General features: G+C 49.0%; 1 protein-coding gene across 1 annotated transcript in view; it reads right to left on the bottom strand.

Annotated features, from left to right (window-relative positions):
- The window catches only part of LOC123754691 (transient receptor potential cation channel subfamily M member 4), a gene marked incomplete in the record, with an annotated part of 261,293 nt that overhangs the window by 162,127 nt on the left and 76,487 nt on the right, over positions 1-22,679 (bottom strand). Inside the window, 3 exon segments of the mRNA XM_069326277.1 lie at positions 4,910-5,029; positions 5,330-5,442; positions 22,125-22,151. Of these exon segments, the coding sequence (XP_069182378.1) occupies positions 4,910-5,029; positions 5,330-5,442; positions 22,125-22,151 (260 nt within the window).

A 22,679-nucleotide genomic window follows, 5' to 3' on the forward strand; every position in this document is an offset into this window, starting at 1 on the left:
CAGAAGCAGAAAACCCCAGGCAGGGGCAAACAGCCTCAGAACTGCTAGCAAGCATTTCCCACAGCCCCAGGAACCCGCAACAGAGGCCCTGGGGCAGAGCTGTCCTCCACACCCTCCTCCCTTAAAGAAAAGGAAGAGTCCATGGGAAAGGTAGCAAGAAAGGGCCGCTGGTAAGACCCAGAAGCCTTGGCAGGAAGAACAGGTTCGAAAACCTCAATCCCCAACCCGAACAGGACAGGCCCCGAAACCGTGCGAGTCTCGGCCCCATCTAAACCCCGCCCCGACCCCGATACCCGCTGACGGTCTGGAGCCGGGAACAGGGAGGGAAAGGGACGAACAGCACCTTACCAAAACGGGGCAGCCCTGGGGCATCCGAGTGGGAAACCAACCTAGCGTGTTGCAGCAACCTAACCTAGCTTGCAACACAGATGCCGCCTGTACTCTGAGCAGTAATAACATCAGGAGAGCACTGGAGAACAAGCAGAGAATATCTCTTGCAAGACTCCAGGGGCCTTGTAGCCTGGTGGATAGCGCACAGGACTCTTAATTCTGTGGCGCGGGTTCGATTCCCACACGAGGTAGAAACAAATGGGCAATGTTTCTTTCACCCGGAATGCCCCTGTTACCTAGCAGTAAATAGGTACCTGGGTGTTACCCAGCTGTCACAGGCTGCTTCCTGGGGGTGGAGGCCTGGTCGAGGACCGGGCCGCGGGGACACTAAAGCCCCGAAATCATCTCAATATAACCTCAAGAAGGTGTCAGGGACCCGACAGGCAACATGACGGATGTAAAAAGTGGCGACTGTCACCCGGAGACAAGGGCACAGCAACCAACGAACCCGCCCAAGACCGGTTGGAATCCGGAAGATACATTCAATGGTCCACTGAACCCCGACAGGGTTTTCCAGGGCCCATATGGTTACAACTACGGGAAGACTGGGCAAGGTGTTGCTAACTAGTTAATACCCAAAACTAAGGGGGTAGAGGACAACACTGAAAACCCCTGCCACGTGTACAATCACAGGGGCCCAGCAGAGGGCCACCAAGCACTACCAGTGGAACTATAGCAAACATTAGGCAGACCCCTACCAAGCAAATGAAAATAAAAAATAAAAGAAAACCCCCGCAAAAGTACACCGTCCCCAGAGGCAACAGAAACCAGTCACCGCTTAGGTGGCAGGCCGTGCAACACCTTGACGCCCTAACCAGCACAATACCAGTCCCTACCCAGGGCCAAACAAGGGGCCCCAAGCCCCAGCTGGCCCCAAGGGCAAGGCAAATGCCGAGCAGCAAGAACCTCTACGGGAATGGTTCCCAAACGCCCCAGGGAAGATAACCCTGTCACGCAGGGGCAGTACTCACAGGGCGCTTAGGGAAGGAAGCCACTAAGCGCATGCAGCCCTGGTACTGATGAAGAACACCTGGCCACCGCACAACACAATACACAGCAGTGAACGCCACAAAAAGGAAACACCGCCTAGGAAACTGAGGCCAGAGAAGCATCTATCCCAGTTGACATTAGCTTATGAATTGATGCTAGGCAGCCGGCGCAGTGGGGTCCCGGGCTCCCCCCTCCCCCTCTCAGGGCAGGGAGGGCTGCACGGATGATCGGCGCGGCAGTAAAGTGTGATGTTTGCTTGTTTGCTTGTTTCCTTGGGATTGTAGCAAGTTTCTACCTCTCAGCTCAGTTTTCTGTTTTAGTTTTTACCATGTGGGGTTTGTTTTGTTATGCCTACCTTTCTGGGTGCCTAACCCCATTCGATGGCAGATAACGAAAACCCCAACTACAGGGGGATTTTCCAGGGCCATTGCTCCCTGAAACCTCTCTGAAGAGGCCAGGTTCTGGCACTCGTCTCTGGTATGTCTGAACTCCTTAGCTAATGTCCCTCTCTAATATAACATACATTAGCCAGATAAGCTCCAGGGAGCCATAGGGGTTCTCCACAGAAAAGAAAGTAAACGATACAATGCTACCTTCATTATCCAGATTTTTGTATTATCCAGATGTAAAAATGTTTGGTTCTCTACTCCCATTAATCAGAGGCATGGCACAAGTTCTTGATGGTGAGGATTTTTTATATCAAATAACATCAAAATTGTACTAGTTTTAACCCTTCAATTGCGCATCGCATCATATGATGCTTTGACCGACTTGCAGTAAATTGCGCATCGCATCATGTGATGCTTTGGAGTACTACGCAAGATTTAAACGACCCGCGGATACACGGGGTTCACCACACCTTCATCAGGGCTCTTGTAAACAGACGCCATTTTTTAAAAAAATCGTGGGCCAAACTCCCGGGGGGTCCGTCTAATTACCACAAGCTACACAAGCTTTACAAAGCGTCAGAAAGCTTCCTGGCAATACGTTAGTAATGAATAAATATGATTTGAGTCAGCTACCAAGCCTGACGCACGCAGCATGAACTCACAGCACTGCTGTTCAGCTTGTGACCACAGCATCGCCTAAAAATGCCATAATATACTTGTTCATGCTATTATGTAGCGATGATATTATTACAGAAGACCCCTGACTGTGATAAAACTGACCAGGGTTCTGATAATAGCAGGATTGTGGTGATATTTGGCACTGTGCGCCATGGAGGGAGGAGTAATGCTGTGGGAGGGAGGATGGGGGCGTTGTCTTTTGAGTGTGTGTGGCCACCTTTTATTGACTGCACTCACCATACCAGCTTAGTGGTTCGCTATGGTGAACACAAATGTAGATACTTATATATAACGTGTGTATAGTGTGAGATAACAGCGAGAGTAGGAGGTTGGGAGCCGCCATTTTGGTGAGGGAGGAGCGTCGTCTGCACGACTTGTGTTGTTTACTGATGACCACGATGGTCTTTGGGCACCATACCAGTTTACTTGTACAAGTATGGTGAATAAAACAGGTAGATATTTATATATAATGTGTGTATATAGCGTAATAACACCACACAGTATTGTTGTAGGAGAAATATTAGTGCGTCTGGGTCCGTCTAATTACCACAAGCTACACAAGCTTCACAAAGCTTCAGAAAGCTTCCTGGCAATACGTTAGTAATGAATAAATATGATATGTTAGGTTAGGTTGACCAAACCAAACCAAACCAAACCAAACCAAACCAAACCAAACCAAACCAAACCAAACCAAACCTAACCTAACCTAACCAAACCTAACCTAACCTAACCGACGCTTGGATCGTCGACTTTATTTGGCGTCACCAGCTCTTTATTTTCGTCTAATTTCTTAATAAAAATATACTTTTTCAGGTTAAAATTATGTTTTCTCGTGTTGTACATTCAGCACCAACATTATAATGAGTAAATATATCATATTTATTCATTACTAACATAAGCTTTGTGAAGCTTTGTGAAGCTTGTGTAGCTTGTGGTAATTAGATGGACCGGTACGTCTGGCCTTGAGGGCGGCAGCCATCAGCTGACTATGTGAGTAGCTACGTCTTTACTTACCATACAAGCTTAGATGTACAGTTATGGTGAACAAAACATGTAAATACTTATATATAACGTCTGTATATAAAAGCAAAAACAGTATGGAGAATGGAGTGGGTGGAGAATGGTGGCAAGTCAGGTGAGGTGAGGTGAGGGAGGGAGTGGCAGCCAGTGGCAGCCAGTCACTGCCTGCCACTGCCACTGCCACTCAGCATACCAACTTAGTGGTTTGTCATGGTGAACAAAACATGCAGATACTTATATATAACCTGTGTATATAGTGTAATAACCGACAAAGTATTTGTTCACTGTTTGATGAACATATATAATTGAATCAACAATATGCACACCATATTTTTTAGTACAGCGATGATTCACTCATTTTATTATATAAATATATCACACTACACACTATTGAATAATATTACAGCAAAAAAACTACAAAAAATCAATCAGACACATTGAAATAATTAGGTAATTATCTCTTTGTGGAAACTCTGGCCTGACAGCTGGCGATCAACAGACCGCCTGGGACGCACGCTCAGTCAGCGCCTGATTTTTGCCAGAATTCCCCGCCCTATAGCGGGCAATATATGCCACTTACGATTTTTTTATTATTTTTCCCGTGATCAGTGAACACAAATTAACAGGTTAGGAAGAAAAAAAATATTTTTTTTTTTTTTTTTGGTATGCACCTGTGGGTGTCAAATGGTATATAGCTATGCGCCATTTAAAGGTTATGCATTCCTATTAGAACACCATTACAAGTGTTCTCAATGTTTTATTTAATGATTATATGGATTTTCAGTTTTCTAGACATCTGGAGAAACCAATTAGTCTTGATAATCATGGTTTCATTGTAATATTAACCTCAGAAATTTAAGGAAATTAAAAACAAATCAATTTAAAAAACCAATCAATAATAATCAATTATGGCATTACATGAAAATTTGTAATGGGCCCTTTTAAATACCTCCATATCCCTTAAAAATGCCACAATATCCTCTCTTAACTGTCTTCAAATTTTTGTCCAAAATATGTACATTTGTTTACATGTTTATGAGGGACCTTTGCCAATCTGCCAGCTTCCTGTCCCCACTAAGGCTACTCAAGATGGTGGTCCTCGGGTAAATTCAGTCTGTCCCATTTTTAACTCCACACGGCAGCATAATAAAACAAGAGCAATGGTTTTAAGCTCAACAAGCCACAGTGTAGGACAGAGAACAGGAGATGCTTCTTCACCCACAGTGTTATAAACTCATGGAACTGCCTACCCGCCAAAGCTATAAATGCCAAAACAGTGCCGAGTTTCAAAATATACCTGGAAAAAATCATAAAGGCAAATGGGGGGACCTTTGACAAGCTGCCAGCTTCCTGTTCTCATCGAGGTCACCAGGGTTAGTGGCCCTCAAATAAATCAGGTAAAAATAAAAGTTATTTATGCTGGGAAAACCTGACTGGCTGACCTGAACTCATCGACACCCCTGAAGCTATTCCTGTGCCCATCATCAACAAGTAGGAAGTGGGTATGATCCCCATTCAGGGAGCATGGGGCATGTTGGAGGACTTCCTCCTTTGCCTTGTACCTGAGAGAATAGAGAATGGTCAGTAAAATAAAGATAAAAGATACACTTTGCATACTAGTGGCTTTGATAAATACACATTTTATGTAACAACTATTCAACAACTGTATTGTGTTTTTCTATATAATTTTAATTTAAAGTTAATTTAAATTAAATGAATGAAACCTGTTTAGCAATGCAGCCACAGGACAACTATACCTCACTTTCTGTATGGCTATGCTGCTATATAAAACCCAGGGCAAAAATGTATACCTCACCTAATGCAGGGGAAAGCTGACACAATATATTTACAAGAAAACTTACTTGACAGAAGCGAAGACATTCTCGTTGGAGTTGACGAAGGACTCCCTGCCATCTATATAACCCCAGGGTGCCACCCCAAGACATCTGATGCCTCGGATCATTTGCTCACGTTCCTGTGTCGCCACCATCAATGACATAATTGTTATCAATGCCTTCAACATTATTTGAGTATCATTATCATCAACATTAAAGCTACTGTTTAATGTTTTAGTCAATCACCATTTGCACATAACATTTCAACAAGCCCATCTTCAGTCATTACTGTATTATCACCAAACTTAGTGTGTGCCATTATCATCAAACTCAGCATTATAAGACAGGTTTACAAAGAAATTTTCCAGAATAGATCTTACAGGCAAAGCGATTCAAGAACTTGTAAACAAATTTAAAGAACTGGATCCATACACGATGATGTGGGAAGAGGACGCCCAAGAACAAAGTGACAATATCAATAGTACAGTATAATAATTATTGATCGACAGCATCAATAAAAATTTGAATTATGATTTATAACTTTTTGTATCAAAATTATGTAAAATCATGAAATAATGTAGGTTTTTAATAGATTTGTCCAATTTTATACAAATAGAAAACTAATTCTGGGACACCCTTTATAGTATCATCAAACCCTTAGCCACTATAATAATTAAAAACAAACAAAAAACCAGCATTGAATGTAATGAAAAGCCACTTTCTGGGTGAGACCCGGAGGCTTCCCGGAGCTATACCGGGCTGTACCGGGCTGATGTGTATATATAAAGACCATGGCAACTGTCAATCGAAGGAGTTCTAAGCCTACCGGGGACCAGAGCCAGAACCTGTCCCCCTCAAGAGAGGCACGAGGAGCACTGGCCTAAAGACATCCCCGTGTAATTGGAAGCCAGGCTTTGTCTGCCATCTACCAGGTCAGGCACCCAGAAAGGTAGGAATTTCAAAAACTACTGCTGGTCAAAAAATTGCAAACCAAAAGCTGAACTAGCAAACAGAACTCCCCAGTCAAAAACAAGGAAACAAACATGACGTCACCACAACCGCCGCGCATCCGTCTGTGCAACCCTCCTCCCCGGGAGTGGATCGGGGAGTCCCAGACCTCCACGCCGGCAACTCTCCTCAGTTCAGAGGATGAGTATTAAAAACGCGAAAAAATGCCGACCGGAGGGTGGGAGGGATGCCGGGGAGCCTCCGAGTCTCACCCAGAAAATGGCGTTTCATTACATTCAACGCTGGTTTTCTGTGGAGAGCCCCTTCGACTCCCCGGAGCTACCTAACCAAAGATAAGAAGAAAAGGGACTCGCCCGGGAGGTGGTCGTCACTCGCTCCTCAACTGAAAGTTGAGACAACAGGCCGCAACCTGCGACCCAAGGCTATACACGCCCGAGAAGGACTAAGAACATTAACAAGGTAACGTGCAACCAGGACCCTGTTCGACCTTCAATAGCCCGGTGCCCAAAAGTAGGCCAGGACATTACCAAAAAACCAGGCAAATGCCGAACTTACGAACGACGTTTGCACGGGGAAAGACCACAGGCTGGCAGGACTAAATACCTGGTTGATGGGGTTCTGGGAGTAGTTCTACTCCCCAAGCCCGGCCTGAGGCCAGGCTTGACTTGTGAGAGTTTGGTCCACTAGGCTGTTGCTTGGAGTGGCCCACAGGGCCACATACCCACCACAGCCCAGTTGGTCCGGCACTCCTTGGAGGAATAAATCTAGTTTCCTCTTGAAAATGTCCACGGTTGTTCCGGCAATATTTCTTATGCTTGCTGGGAGGGTGTTGAACAACCGGGGACCTCTGATGTTTATACAATGTTCTCTGATTGTGCCTATGGCACCTCTGCTCTTCACTGGTTCTATTCTGCATTTTCTTCCATATCGTTCACTCCAGTACGTTGTTATTTTACTGTGTAGATTTGGTACTTGGCCCTCTAGTACCTTCCAGGTGTATATTATTTGATCTCTCTCTCGTCTTCTTTCTAGTGAGTATATTTGGAGGGCTTTGAGACGATCCCAATAATTTAGGTGCTTTATCACGTCTATGCGTGCCGTAAATGTTCTCTGTATTCCCTCTATTTCAGCAATCTCTCCTGCTCTGAAGGGGAAAGCGAGTACTGAGCAGTACTCAAGACGGGACAACACAAGTGACTTGAAGAGTACAACCATTGTGATGGGATCCCTGGATTTGAAAGTTCTTGTAATCCATTCTATCATTTTTCTGGCTGTCGCAATATTTGCTTGGTTATGCTCCTTAAACGTTAGGTTGTCTGACATTATTATTCCCAAATCCTTTACATGCTGTTTTCCTACCATGGGTACATTTGATTGTGTTTTGTACTCTGTATTATGTTTAAGGTCCTCATTTTTACCGTACCTGCGTATCTGGAATTTATCACTGTTAAACATCATGTTATTTTCTGATGCCCAGTCGAGAACTTTATTAATATCAACTTGAAGTTTTTCAATGTCTTCAGCCGAGATAATTTTCATACTGATTTTTGTGTCATCTGCAAAGGATGATATGAAGCTGTGACTTGTACTTTTGTCTATATCTGATATGAGAATAAGGAAAAGCAGCGGTGCAAGGACTGTACCCTGAGGTACAGAGCTTTTAACTGCACTTGGACTAGATTTTATATGGTTGACCGTTACTCGCCGAGTCCTGTTTGACAGAAAACCGAGTATCCAGCGTCCTACTTTACCGGTTATTCCCATTAACTTCATTTTGTGTGCTATCACGCCATGGTCACATTTATCGAAAGCCTTTGCGAAGTCCGTGTATATCACATCAGCATTCTGTTTTTCTTCTAATGCCTCAGTGACTTTGTTGTAGTGCTCAAGTAGCTGTGAGGCACGATCTTCCCGCTCGAAATCCATGTTGGCTTGGGTTGTGAAGGTCATTGGTCTCCATGAAATTGGTGACCTGACTCCTAATCACTCTCTCAAATACTTTTATGATCTAATCCTGTGGACAACCTGGGAGACCCTCTTCCAGGAATAGAGAAGGGAAACTGGGTCAACCCAAAGCACGTCCTCTGCCACAGAGGCCGTAATGCACAAAGAACGGCGAAGAGCCACAGACACAAAACATGATGCATCAACAACCCAAAGACCCCTTCGGAAAGCAGCAGACTCATTCTTCATCAAAAAAGAATTGACGGCTGCAAATAAAGAAAAGACCATCAGGACCGAAAGAGCAGAAACCCCTGCGACAGAGGAGAGCATGAAACTCTCCAACCTGACCCCCAGAGGCCAATGCCAACAAGAAAAGAGCCGAAGAAAAACAGGCTTGAACCGAGGGGACCACCCCAAACCGAGGAGAAGGGAGAAGACAGCACCCGGTGCAACAACCAGGACAGGTCAGGCGGTGCATGAGCAAGCCAGAGGTGAAAACAAAGCCCAAGAAAGCTTGCAGAACAGAGCAAAAGTGACAACTACCCCCAAATGCAAGCTGCAGTGGCTCTGGCAGCGCCACTCAAACAGTCGGCAGTATCTGGCATTAGAAGACTGTCCTGAAACAACCAAGAGAGAAAGGACAAAACCACCTAACCAAACCAAAAGCGCTATGTCATGGGTTCGTATCCTGGCTGGGGAGGATTTACTGGGCGCAAATCCTTAACTGTAGCCTCTGTTTAACGCAACAGTAAAATGTGTACTTGGTTGTAACAACGATTCTTCGCGGCGGGGATCGTATTCCAGGGACCATAGGATTAAGGACTTGCCCGAAACGCTACGCGTACTAGTGGCTGTACAAGAATGTAACAACTCTTGTATATATCTCAAAAAAAAAAAAAAAAAAAAAAAAAAAAAAAACACCTACAAAGAGACAAATGCCGAAAAGACCGCCAGGAAATTTCCTACTGCCATTAAGACATTAAGATGAAAATCGCTGGTGGGACACCAACTAAGCCACCTGATCACCATACAAGTGGTGATAAACCTGCATCAAAAACACCAGCGCGAGAAACTGAGAAGATTGAATTAGCCACGTACCAGAATGGACCGATCTGCTGAAAGAGGCAGAGCCGTGGGAAGACCGTCAGGTTCGGACATCGAGCAAGGAGCACCTGAAACCAAGGCTGGGCCGGCCACCTAAGAGCCAACAGGACAACTCATCCCTGATAAATCTCTCTAAGCTAACCAGGACCCAGAGCAACAACCAAACTGGTGGGAAGAGGTACAGGTAACCCCAGCTCGACCAGTCTAGCCAAAAGGCATCGACCCTGATGGCCTTGCAGTCTGGGAAAGGTGCCACATACACTGGAAGACGCCTCGACCAAGTCGATGCGAAGAGGTCCATCTCTAGGTGCCCATACGTCTGGCAGAGCCAACTGAACAAGTCAGTGTCGACCGTCCATTCCGTGAATATGGGAATGAACTGAGACAGGCCATCCCCCAGGACGTTTGACACCCCCTGAACATGAACTGCCAGGAGAGCCAACCCCCGAGAACTCAGCAAATTTATTTATTTATTTATTTATGCATATACAAGAAGGTACATTGGGATTGTGAGGATACATAATATGGTAATTACAATCTTGTAAAGTCACTAGTACGTGCAACGTTTCGGGCAGAAATGAGTCACCTGAAGCAACTAGCCCACAGAGCCAATGACTGCATCGAACCCCTGCGGTTCAGACAATGAACCACTAGGGAGCAGTCCGAATGGAGTTGGATCATTGCTCCACGAGCAACACGAACCCTCTGAAGCAAATGCCACACCACCGCAAACCGTGCTGTGAGCTCGACAGAAGAACGAACCCCACTGACTCTGGCCGGGCTGGTGAGCACTGATCACAAAACCCCAGCTGAGAGACGAGGCACCCGTGAACACATCCAGCGAGGACTCGGGGAGGCGCCAGGGCATAGAACCCTGAAAAAAAACTCAGAGTAAGCCGGCAACGCAGCAGCTGACACAAGGCTCTCGGGATCCGAACACAGCGATCACGAGAACAGTGGAATAAACCAGAACATTCGCCGAAGCCAGATCCAACCTGATGGGTAGACCAGTGCGGCCAAGATCAGGCTCCCGCACCACCGTCCAAACAACCGACATGTGACCCGGGTGCCCTCCAAAAACAGTCGTAAGCGGGACCACAGCTGCAAGTATGCCGCCAGAGGAAGAGACAAGGAAGAGGTCCGAGAGTCCCACACAAGACCCAGCCCAGTCCAAACCTATGAGGGAACCAATGGGACTTCTTCCAGTACACCAAGAACCCGAACCCAGTGAGCTGGTAAGGAATCAAATCCCTGGCGAGCAGACAGGCGGATTGGCTGGGAGCCCACACCAGCCAATCGTCAAGGTAAGCCAGAACTCAAGCGGGTTACCATGACCCGGTTAAGGCGTGTGGACACGCAAGGTGCCAGATCCAAACTGAAAGGGAGGGAATGAAAGCGGTACGTCTGTCACTCCACGACAAAACCAAGCCAGTCCCTAAACACCGGATGAATCGTTACATGCTAACATGCGTCCTGGAGGTTCAGAGACACCATCCAGGCATCCAGCGCCCAAAGCAGCCAGACCCGAGACAGAGTGGTCATCTGAAAGGAAGGGCAAAAGACCCAGGGGATCAGATGGGCAAATCCAGAATGAATCTCAGATCTGTCCAGACCCACTTCAGAACTGAAAACGGGCAGGAAACCCACTCCAGGACGACTTGACAGAACGCAGGGGAAGAGGCCTGCCCTGCACGCCCCAATAACCCCAAAGAAGAAGGAAAGAAGCACCACTACAGGCCGGAGGAAAATGACCCCAATTGCCCACGAATCGTGGGACCAGGCGACAACAAATGGCACAAGCCTCCCCCCCTATCACCCCACCAACTGGGCAAACTGTGAAATTGCCTGATGACCCCGGGAGGGAGCCGGTCGGCCGAGCGGACAGCACGCTGGACTTGTGATCCTGTGGTCCTGGGTTCGATCCCAGGCGCCGGCGAGAAACAATGGGCAGAGTTTCTTTCACCCTATGCCCCTGTTACCTAACAGTAAATAGGTACCTGGGTGTTAGTCAGCTGTCACAGGCTGCTTCCTGTAGGTGGAGGCGGGGTGGAGGCATGGTCAAGGACCGGGCCGCGGGGACACTAAAAATCCCCGAAATCATCTCAAGATAACCTCTCACGATAACCCCTATGAGAGCCTGAATGACACTTGGAGCGATCACTAAACCAACGATTCTGCAGGAGGGCCGGTACCGAATCTGGCACTACTGGCTTATGATGACCGAAGGAACCGTGAGACCTGGCACGACCCTTCCAGGCAGGACCTCCACGCCCCCCCCCCCCCTCCAAAGAACCTACAAGCCTGACACAGGCTGTCAACTAGACAAAGTCGCCTGCAGAAAATGCACCACCTCAGACTCTGCAAACAGCAACGGACAAAAAACCAGCATTGAATGTAATGAAATGCCACTTTCTGGGTGAGCCCAAAGGCTCCCTGGAGCTTATCGGGCTAATGTATGCTATATTAAACTCGGATATTGGCTATGGAGATCAGCCCTACCAGGGACCAGCACCAGAACGTGGCCCCTTCAGAGAGGTTTCTTGAAGCAATACCTTGGAAAACCCCCTTGTGGTTGGGGGTTTTCCTTATCTGCCATCGACCGGGGTTAGGCACCCAGAAAGGTAGGCATAACAAAACAAACCTCACATGGTAAGAAACTAAAAATAAAAAAACGAACAGAGAAGTAGAAACTTCTTACGATCCCAAGGAAAAAAGCAAACAAGCAAACATCACATTTTAATGCTGTGCCGCTCGTCCACGCGGCCCTCCCCTCCCCAAGAGGGGGAGGGGGGTCCCGGACCTCACCGTGCTGGCTGTCTAACACCAGTTCGGAAGCTAAGCTTCAACTAACGCGAAAAACAACTGACCAGTGGGAGGGAGGGTTGCCAGGGAACCTCTGGGGTTCACCCAGAAAATGGCATTTCATTACATTTAATGCTGGTTTTCTGTGGGGTGCCCCTACGGCTCCCTGGAGCTACGTACCCAAAGAGAAAGAAAAGAAAGGGATGACCTGGGAGGCGGTAGACACAAACTCCGCAACGCGAAGTCGAGACAACAGGCAGCAACCTGCAACCCAAAGCAACACAAGAACACACAGGAGCAGACATGCTCACACAATAGAGGGAGGCCAGGAATCTATGCAACCCCCAAATCCCCGTGCCCGAAAGGAGCCCAAGACGTCACCAAACACGGCAGTGAAAGCTGCAAACGTCTGAGCTGCATGGGCGCAAGGATAGATCGCAGGCTAGTAGACTTAAGAACCCTGCAGACGACCTCGGAGACCAGAGTCCTGAAACAGGGAACGAGGGGAACTGGATCAACCTAAAGTGCATCCCAGCCACTGCACGCAGGTAACGGTGAAGAGCCGCAACCGGACACAACACATGATGCACCCCCAGGTGAACCAACCAAGCATCAATAACCCAAGGACCCCTCCGGAAATCAACCAACACGGCCGTCACCAGAAGGACGGAGAAAGGCTGCAAACGTACAAACATACAACCAGTAACAAAAGAGTAGAAACCTCTGCGCCGGAGAGTCGGAAGATCCCCGACCCGACCTGCATTGGCCAGTGCCAAAAAAACCAGCTTGAATGTAATGAAACGCCGTTTTCTGGGTGAGCCCCGGAGGCTACCTGGAGCTTATCGGGCTAATGTATGTTATGTTAGACCGGGACATTAGGTAAGGAGTTCAGACCTACCAGGGACCAGCGCCAGAACCTGGCCCCTTCAGAGAGGTTTCAGGGAGCAATGGCCCTGGAAAACCCCATATGGTTGGGGGTTTTCCTTATCTGCCATCGACCGGGGTTAGGCACCCAGAAAGGTAGGTGTAACAAAACAAACCCCACATGGTAAGAAACTACAACAAAAACCGAACAGAGAGGTAGAAAACTCCCTACAAACCCAAGGAAACTAGCAAACAAGCAAACATCACACTTTACTGCCGCGCCGATCGTCCGCGCAGCCCTCCCCGCCCCTGGGAGGGGGAGGGGGGAGCCCCGGACCTACCGCGCCGGCTGCCAAGCTCCAGTTCGGAAGCTAAGCCTCAACCAGCGCGAAAAACCGCTGACCGGTGGGAGGGAGGGTTTCCAGGGAGCCTCCGGGGCTCACCCAGAAAATGGCGTTTCATTACATTCAACGCTGGTTTTCTGTGGGGAGCCCCTACGGCTCCCTGGAGCTTCATACCCAAAGAGAAGGAAAAGAAAGGGCTAACCCGGGAGGCAGCCGCCACAAACTCTGCAACGCAAAGCCAAGACAACCGGTCGCAAACCTGCGACCCAAGGCAACAAGAACGCCCAAGAACAGATGCACATATGGATGTGCGACCCACAAAAACCCTGCGCCCGAAAGGAGCCCGAGACGTCGCCAACACAGCAGCAAAAGCTGCAAACGTCTGAACAGCACGGGCGCAAAGACAGACCGCAGGCTGGAAGAAGGAAAACACTGCGGACGACCTGGGAGACCCGAGCCCTGAAAACAGGGAACGAAGGAACCGGATCAACCACAGCGCATCCCCAGACACGGTACGCTGGCAACAGCAAAAAGCACAACCAGACAACACAGGACGCACCCCCCGGCCAAACCAATCAAGTACCAATACCCCAAGAACCCCTCCGGAAAGCAGCCGTCACGACCGGCGCTAGGACAGAGAAAGGCTGCACACCTATAAAACTACCACCAGTACCAAAGAGCAGGAAATTGAACCGAAGGGGCTACCACAAACTGAGGGGAAGATAAGAAGGCACCCTGAACAAGGACCAGGATGGCTCAGGCGACGCATGAGCAGGCCGGAGGGGTATGAGAAAACGTAAGAAACGTCATACTGTCTCCAAGACGAAGCTCGCAGGTGGGACACCATCAACAAAGCCACCTGAACACCATAGAGATGGTGATACCCGCGTCAAAATACCAGACGCGAAGAGCCAAGGAGAAGGCCGAACCAGTCACGGACAGGACCGATTCGGCCTGCTAAAAGAGGCAAAACCTCAGGAAAAACGCCCCGGGTACGGACACCTATCAAGCAGCGTCTGAAAAGAAGGCTGGGCCGGCCACCATGGAACCATAAGGACTGTTCTCGTGGGAATGGGCTGCAACTGAGCCAGAATCCGAAGCAACAGCTGGACCGAGAGAAGAGGAACAGGTACCCCCCACCTTGACCAGTCCTGCCGAAAGCATCCACTGTGAAGTCCTCGCAGGTAGGAAGGGCGCCACAAAATAGGCGACGCCTAGACCACGCTGACCCGAAGACGTCCATGGCCAGGAGTCCATATGCCCGACAGAGCCAACAAAACGAATCGGCGACGACTGGCCAACCCACGAAGAGGAATGAACCGAGACAGCCGTCCGCCAGGACGCAGGACACACCCCGGACACGAACCACACGGTTAGCCAAACCCCTGTGGTTCCGGCAAGAACCACCAGAGAACAGTCCAAACAGAGCTGAATGGTAGAGTACCTAGTGACCCAAACCCGCCGAAGCGCAAACCAGACAGCCATGAACACCTGAACCGTGCTGTGAGCCCGACGGACAGACAGACTCCATCAACCTCGGCCGACCTGGTGAGCACTGGTCACAAAGCCCCAGCCGAGAGACGACCCGTCCGTGAACACATCGAGCGAAGGCTCGGGGAGGTGCCAAGGCACGGAACCCCGAAAACCCCAAAGAGGAAGCTGGTGACGCAGCACCAACACAAGATCTCCGGAGGAACCCAATGCATGCAAGAGGCGGAACGGAGTCTCCGCAGGAACCAACAGACGCCGTAGCCAAACCCGACTCCGCGGGCAGACAAGCACGCCGAAGTGCAGACTCCCGCACAACCGCCCAAGCAACCACTGAGCAACCCGGGACCCCCTCCTGAACAGCCAAAGGCGGGACCACAACCGCAGTAACACTTCTGGAGGGAAGACAATGAGGGGCCCAAGAGCCTTAAGCAAGGCCCAGGTCCGAACCCGGGACGGAAACAGATGGAAAAACCTCCAGATCACCAGGAAACCAAACCCGGCGATCTGGAAAGAACCATCCCCTGGCAAGCAGACAAACGGACTGACTGGGAGCCCACACCAGCCAGGCGTCGAGGTAGGCCAGACACCGAATCTCAGACTCAGACAGGGCACTAAGATCCGGTAAAGATGCAAAGAGTATACGAAGTGCCCATTACAAAATAGGGAAGGCAATAAAAACAGCAAACCTGAAGCCCCACCACCAACCGTGCTAGCCCCAGAAAAACTGGAGAGGAACGTGCCAAGAAGTGACCAGGAGGTCCAGGGCCACCAACCATGCACCCGGCCCCAACAGAATCCGAACAGGAGACAACAGTCCTCCGAGAAGGGCAGAGGATCCAGGGCGCAGACTGAAGAAGTCCAGAAGAACTGCAGACGGGAAAAGCTCATGACTGCAAAGAGCAGACGGGAAGCCCAGAAGGATGGGGCGGATCGACCACGCCCCACGCACCCACGAAGAGGAAATGACGAAGCGCAAGGGAAGAAGCCCACCCCGCCAGCTCTGAACCCCCCCAAGGGGGAGAAGCCGTCCTCCGATGCCAGCAGAGACCGGAAGACAACCCAAAGCGCCCACCAACAGCGGGACCAAGTGAGAGGCAACAGAGCAAGCTGCTCCCCCAACGCCCAGTGAACAGACAAGGGAACAGAACCCCTTCCGAAAGAAAAAGTACACTACTTAAGTCATGAGGAGAGACTACGGGAATTAAACCACACTTCACTGGAAGATGAAGTGAGGGGAGACCTGATCACCACATTCAAGATACCCAAGGGAATCGACAGGATGATAAGGACAGGCTATGTAACACAAGGGGCACACGCACTAGGGAACACAGGTGGAAACTGAGTACCCAAAAGAGCCACAGATAGAATTTTTTTTTTTTTTTTTTTTTTTTTTTAGTGTCAGAATGGCAATGGGAAAGCACTAGGAAGTAATGTGGTGACTCCACACACAAGTAATGAGGCTGACCCCCATACAATGTCACATGTAGACATGATAGAGCCCAAGAGGCACAGGAACCTATACACCTGGTGAGAGACGGTTGAGAGGCGGGACCAAAGAGCTAGAGCTCAACCCCCGCAAGCACAACTAGGGGAGGACATATATTGTAAAAGTACAAGTTGCCGACTAGTGGGCAGAGAGCACTACGCTGGCCAGGCAAAGAAGGCACAAAACTGCATCAAAAGGCCCACCTCGACAGCAAAACCGCAAAGTCCCAGCACAACCACAACATGTGCCAAGACCCAAAAAGATCAGTCTGCAAGCCAGGAAGACCCCGGAACCCCAAAAGGCAGAACCAGGTCACACGAGGAAACAAAGTCCCCTCAACCCACAAAAGGGGGCCCAAGAGGAAGAAACCTCCAGAACGAAACCAAGGAACCCAGAATCGAACCAGGGGGAGCCCAAACCACCACATTTGCCGGCGGAGAACACCACTGAAAGGCAAAGCACAGCCCCCAGCAGAACCCCCTGGGAAAACGGTCCCAACAGACCGAAAACCGAGGGACAAGGTGTGGGAGCAAGCATACCAGCCAGGGGCACTGAGCCTAAACCCATAGGCTCAGACCCAAAATCAACACCCAAACGTTCCCAGAGGAACAGGCAACGGCAAGAAAACACCAGAAAAACAAAGAAACGACAACAGGAGAACAAAAACCCTGAAAAAAAATTGAAAACTCACCCGAGACGCTCGCTCGCACACCCAGACGCATGTAAACAAACCGCAACGCCGCCCTGGTGGCCACGCCGGGAAACCGGCAGACGAAAATGGCCGCTAGCAGGGGCTGTGACCGACGCTAAATACACAAAAACACGCCAGCAAATGTGGGAAGCTAGCAGACTGGATGGGCGAAAAACGTCGCCCAACAGCAGAAAAACCTCGGCAGGGGCAAAACCGCCCCAGAACTGCTAGCAGGCAACCCCCACAGCCCCGGGAACCAACAACAGAGGCCCCAGGGCAGAGCCGTCCTCCAAGCCCTCCGCCCTTAAAGAAAAGCAAGAGTCCATGGGAAAGGCAACAAGAAAGGGCCACTGGTAAGACCCAGAAGCCTTGGCAGGAGGAACAGGCTCGAAAACCTCCGTTCCCCAACCCGAACAGGGCAGCCCCCGAAAACCGCCCGAGTCTCGGCCCCAACTAAACCCTGCCCTGACCCCGAAACCCGCAGACAGTCCGGAGCCGGGAACAGGGAAGGAAAGGGGCGAACAGCACCTAACCAAAACGGGGTGGCCTCGGGGCCTCCGAGTGGGAAACCAACCTAGCATGTTGCAGCACCCTAACCTAGCTTGCAACACGGATGCCGCCTGCACTCTGAACAGCAATAACATCAGGAGAGTACTGGAGAACAAGCAGAGAAAATCTCTCGCAAGACTCCGGGTCAAGGTGTCGGTGACCCAACAGGCAGCATGACGGAGGTAAAAGTGGCGACTGTCACGATGGCACAGCAACAAACGATCCCGTACAAGACGGGTTGGAACCCGGAAGACACATTCAATGGTCCCCCGAGCCCAGACAGGGCTTTCCAGGGCTGACTGCTACGGGAAGCCCGGGCAAGGTGTTGCTAAACCGGTTAAGAAACCCAAAAATAACAAGAGGGTAGAGGATAGCACTGAAAACCCCTGCAACGTGTACAATCACGGGGGCCTAGCAGAGGGCCGCCAAACACTACCAGTGGAACTATAGCCACACTAGGCAGACCCCCACCAGGCAATTGAAAATAAAAAAAAAAAGAAAAACCCCACAAAAGTACACCGTCTCCAGAGGCAACAGGAACCGGTCGCCGCTTAGGTGGCAGGCCATGCAACACCTTGATGCCCTAACTAGCACAAAACCAGTCCCTACCCAAATACAAACAAGGGGCCCCAAGCCCCAGCTGGCCCCAAACCCCAGCTGGCCCCAAGCCCCAGCTGACCCCAATGGCGAGGCAAATGTTGAGCAGCAAGAACCCCTATGGGAATGGTTCCTGAATGCTCAAGGGAAGATAACCCTCTCATGCAGGAGCAGTACTCACAGGGCACTTAGAGAAGGATTAAGCCCCTAAGCGTATGCAGCCCCGGTACTGATGAGGAACACTTAGCCACCACACAACACAAAAAACACACCAGTGAGCACCAGAAAGGCAAACACCGCCTAGGAAACCGAGGCCAGAGAAGCGTCTGTCCTGGTTGACATTAGGGTTGTACTGTGTGTGTAATTACCTAAGTGTAGTTACAGGATGAACAGGTTACAGGATTAGCTTAAGAACTGATGCTAGGTAGCCGGCGCGGTGAGGTCCGGGGTGCCCCCTCCTCCTCTTGGGGAGGGAGGGCTGCGCGGACAAGTGGCGCTGCAGTAAAGTGTGATGTTTACTTGTTTGCTTGTTTCCTTCGAATTGTAAGGAATTTCTACCTCGCTGTTCGTTTTTTTTTTAGTTTCTTGCCATGTAGGGTTTGTTTTGTTATGCCTACCTATCTGAGTGCCTAACCCCGGTCGATGGCAGATAAGAAAAAAACCCAACCACAAGGGGGTTTTCTGGGGCCATTGCTCCCTGAAACCTCTCTGAAGGGGCCAGGTTCTGGCGCTGGTCCCTGGTAGGTCTGAGCTCCATAGCTAATGTCCCAGTCTAATATAACATACATTAGCCCGATAAGCTCCAGGGAGCCGTAGGGACTCCCCACAGAAAATGGGGATGAAAATCTAAGAGCCAGGGCGCAAGACGATTCCATAAATTGGACGAGCACAGCCTGTCAGCATGCGAGATGAGAAGCGAAGAACAGACACCGCCTCCCTTAGAAACGACGCATACAACTTCAACAAGGCATCCGGCGCCCAAGCTGCCGAATCAAGCACACCGGACACTGGTCCAAAACCCAGCTCCTCCACACCCACCACAAGCCAGTCCAAAGACAGTTCTAGCAAGAAAAAGAAGCGCAAGACCAAAGTCAAGTGCCCACGGGCGCACAAATCCTCGGCCACCAGGGATGCCAAAAGGGAGGGAACCTGCACGTGAAGCCGCATCTGGCCGACATCATAAGGAAGGACAGGGACAAACAAGCACACATTGAGGTGCTCCAACTCGCCCCCATGAAAACCTGAACGATCTTAGTCGACTTTCGCCATTCAAGTGCACAGTACGACAGGATGAATGCCAAGCCGCTACCGAAAGAAAAGGCAGTCTGCCAGCCAGGAAGACTCCGGCACCTTGTGACGTACCCAATAAGGAAAAGAGGAGCCAAACTCAAAAGAAGAATGCTTCAATATCAAAGCATAATCCAGGTCTCGCAGGAGATAAGCCGCAAGGGCCTCCCACACCTTCCTCGGTGGGATGCGGGAAGCCAAAAACATCCAGAAGGAGTTTTCAAAACTGAAAAACCCCAGGGAACTCGGAACAGAACCTGGGGAGGAGTCGAACTCATAACAAAATTGTACAGGGAGGGGGATAGGAAAACCCCTCCCCCTGTAACAACAAGCCTCACACCAAGGGTACCAAACACCCAAGCAGGGACAAGTGGGGCCCAGGCCTCCCCAAATCAACTCTTCCCCGCGCCACAGAATCCTTCATGACAGGACCCGGGGCCGAGCCATCCTCCATACCCTCTGCCTCTGGAGAAAAAGAAGAGTCCACCGGAAAAACAGGGATGAAGGGAGCCCACTGGCATGGCCCAAAAGTACCAGCAGGAGGACCAGGCTTGAATGCCTCTGCCACTGATCCGGAAGGGGCAATCCCCGAAGCTGCCCGAGTCTCACTTCCAGTATAATACAGCAGGACAGCTGCGGGACATCTATAAAGGCAACCAAACTCGCACGTTGCTGCATCCTAAACCTCGCATGCAACGCTAAAGCTGCCTGCACCCAAATATCAGTCTCAGTGGACTGGTGAATGGAATACAAGCAAAGAACAACACTCACTGGACTCTGGGTCATAGGTGTCACTGACCAAAACAGGCAGCAAGGTAAAGGCAGAGGGTGAATGTCACCCTGAGACAGGAGGACAGAGCAACTTTCAAACTTGCACAAGGCGAGGTGGGACTCAGAGGTCTCCTACAACGGATCACTGAGCCCCAAAGGGGGGTTTCCAGGGCCTTTAGGCTGACTGCTAGGGAAGCCTAGGTGAGGAACTGCTAACCGGTTATCCCAGAGCTACCAAGTAAACTAACTAATAGCTGAACCCCTGCGACGTATGCAAGCACGGGGACTTTGTGGAGGGCCACCAAATTCCTACAAGTGATCCTACTGCCACACCAGGCAGACCCCTGTCAGGCAAATCAAAACAAAACCAGAATAAAAAACCCATAAAACACAACGTCTCCAGGTGAACAGAACCGGTCGCTATGCGTATATCAGACAGCTACCTCACGCCCCAACCAGCGACGAAGGGAAGGGAACTATCAGGGGAAAGCACCAAGGCATTAAGACTATATAGCACTTGGGGAAGGGATCAGGATAATGATTTGGGATGGGACGGCGGGGGGGAAAGCCAGCGACGAAACTACCTCCTACCCAAGGGCAAATAGGAGTAAGAACCTCCCCAGCTGAACCCTAAAGGGCGAGCAGTCACTGAGCAGCAACAGAACCACACCGAGGTAGCTGCTTCTGAATGGCTCATGGAAGATAACCCTGATTCCGCAAAGGCAGTACTTACGGGGCACTTAGGGAAGGTAGCCCTAGGTGCATGCAGCCCCAGTACTCTTGTGTTACTCCTGGCTCACACATTACCAAAACAGAGCAACAACACTGCACTGCAGCACTGAACAAAGTGTGGTGCCAGAGCATCAACACAACAGCCCCTTGAACTGAGGATGAGGAGAGTTGCCGGCATGGAGGTCTAAGATCCCCCCCGTCCCCCTCCTAGGGAGAGAGGGGGGGAGTTGCGCAGACGGATGCACGGCGGTTGTGGTGATGTCATGTTTGTTTCCTTGTTTTTGATTGGGGAGTTCTGTTTATTAGTTCGGCTTTCGGTTTGATATTTTTTGACCAGCAGCAGTTTGTTTTGAAATTCCTACCTTTCTTGGTTCCTGACCTGGTAGATGGCAGACAAAGACTGGCTTCCAATTACACGGGGATGTCTTTAGGCCATTGCTCCTCGTGCCTCTCTCGAGGGGGGCCAGGTTATGCCTCTGGTCCCTGGTAAGCTTAGAACTTCTTTGATTGACTGTTGCCACAGTCTAATATATACACATCAGCCCAGTATAGCTCCGGGGAGCCGAAGGGGCTCTCCACAGAAATATTACATAAATAAATATTACATAAATAAATATTGCTAATAAATATTAGATAAATAATACAAATAAATAATAATGATAAGTAATAAAAATGAAATAATAAAAATAAGATATAATAATAATAATAATAATAATAATAATAATAATAATAATAATAATAATAATAATAATACAGTAATAATACACGAGGAAATCACATTAATGTGATACATCTTTCTTCTTCTTGATAGTAGGTGCAGTTTGCATGAAGGGTTTGTCCTCCCGATGACTGCCGTGATACATCAATAAGAAAATGATTGGAACAGTACGGGGATGCAACCAGCAACCTGATCCAGGAAAAAGAAGCGCTGCTGGGAGTCTCCAGGTCCCTGCTTCCATCCCCGTATTCTTCCAAAGATTCTTAATAATAATAATAATAATAATAATAATAATAATAATAATGTAATGAAAATAATAATAAATGATGATATTGGATGACAATGGGAAATAAAATTGTGGCTATGTACCTTATAAATATGAATCTACTGTATTGCATGTATGCACCAAAATCCTTATTTATAAATAAATAATATCAATAAAAGGTAATTGCATACAAGAGATTTTTACCCACCTCGGCAAAGAACGTCTTTCGTTTTATCTGAAAAATTGTTGGATCTTTAGTGAGCTGTATTATAATATACATAAATTATTGTTTTAGGCATATTATGATCATTTTTGCATGCATCTTAGATAATTTTTTATTTCTACATGTACAGTATTTCTATTTCTTATATTTTATTTTCGCAACACTTCGTTCTCTTTCACAGGTAAATACTTACCTTCTCCGGCCAAAAGAACACACATCATATACAGTGTGCCCGATTGTATGCCCCATGCACCTCACTTTCAGAATAAGTTTCAGTCTGATTTTCCTCCCATTACATGATGAAACTCATTTTCTAATCATTCCTAATTCTTTTGTAGCATATGATTTTGGATGACAGTATTCATAGAGTTTTATTGTTTTGATGTTTATCTGATATAGTTCAGTTACAGCAGTGAGACGTTAGAAATAGTATGATGGTGTCAATATAGGTCGAGACGAGGATGCTTGTTGCATGCTTTTTTTTTCAAACACACAACTCACATGAACAGGGAAACATTAACATAGTAACAGGAATCGATA

This window comes from Procambarus clarkii, chromosome 18 (assembly GCF_040958095.1).
Source record: "Procambarus clarkii isolate CNS0578487 chromosome 18, FALCON_Pclarkii_2.0, whole genome shotgun sequence".
Lineage (NCBI taxonomy): Eukaryota > Metazoa > Arthropoda > Malacostraca > Decapoda > Cambaridae > Procambarus > Procambarus clarkii.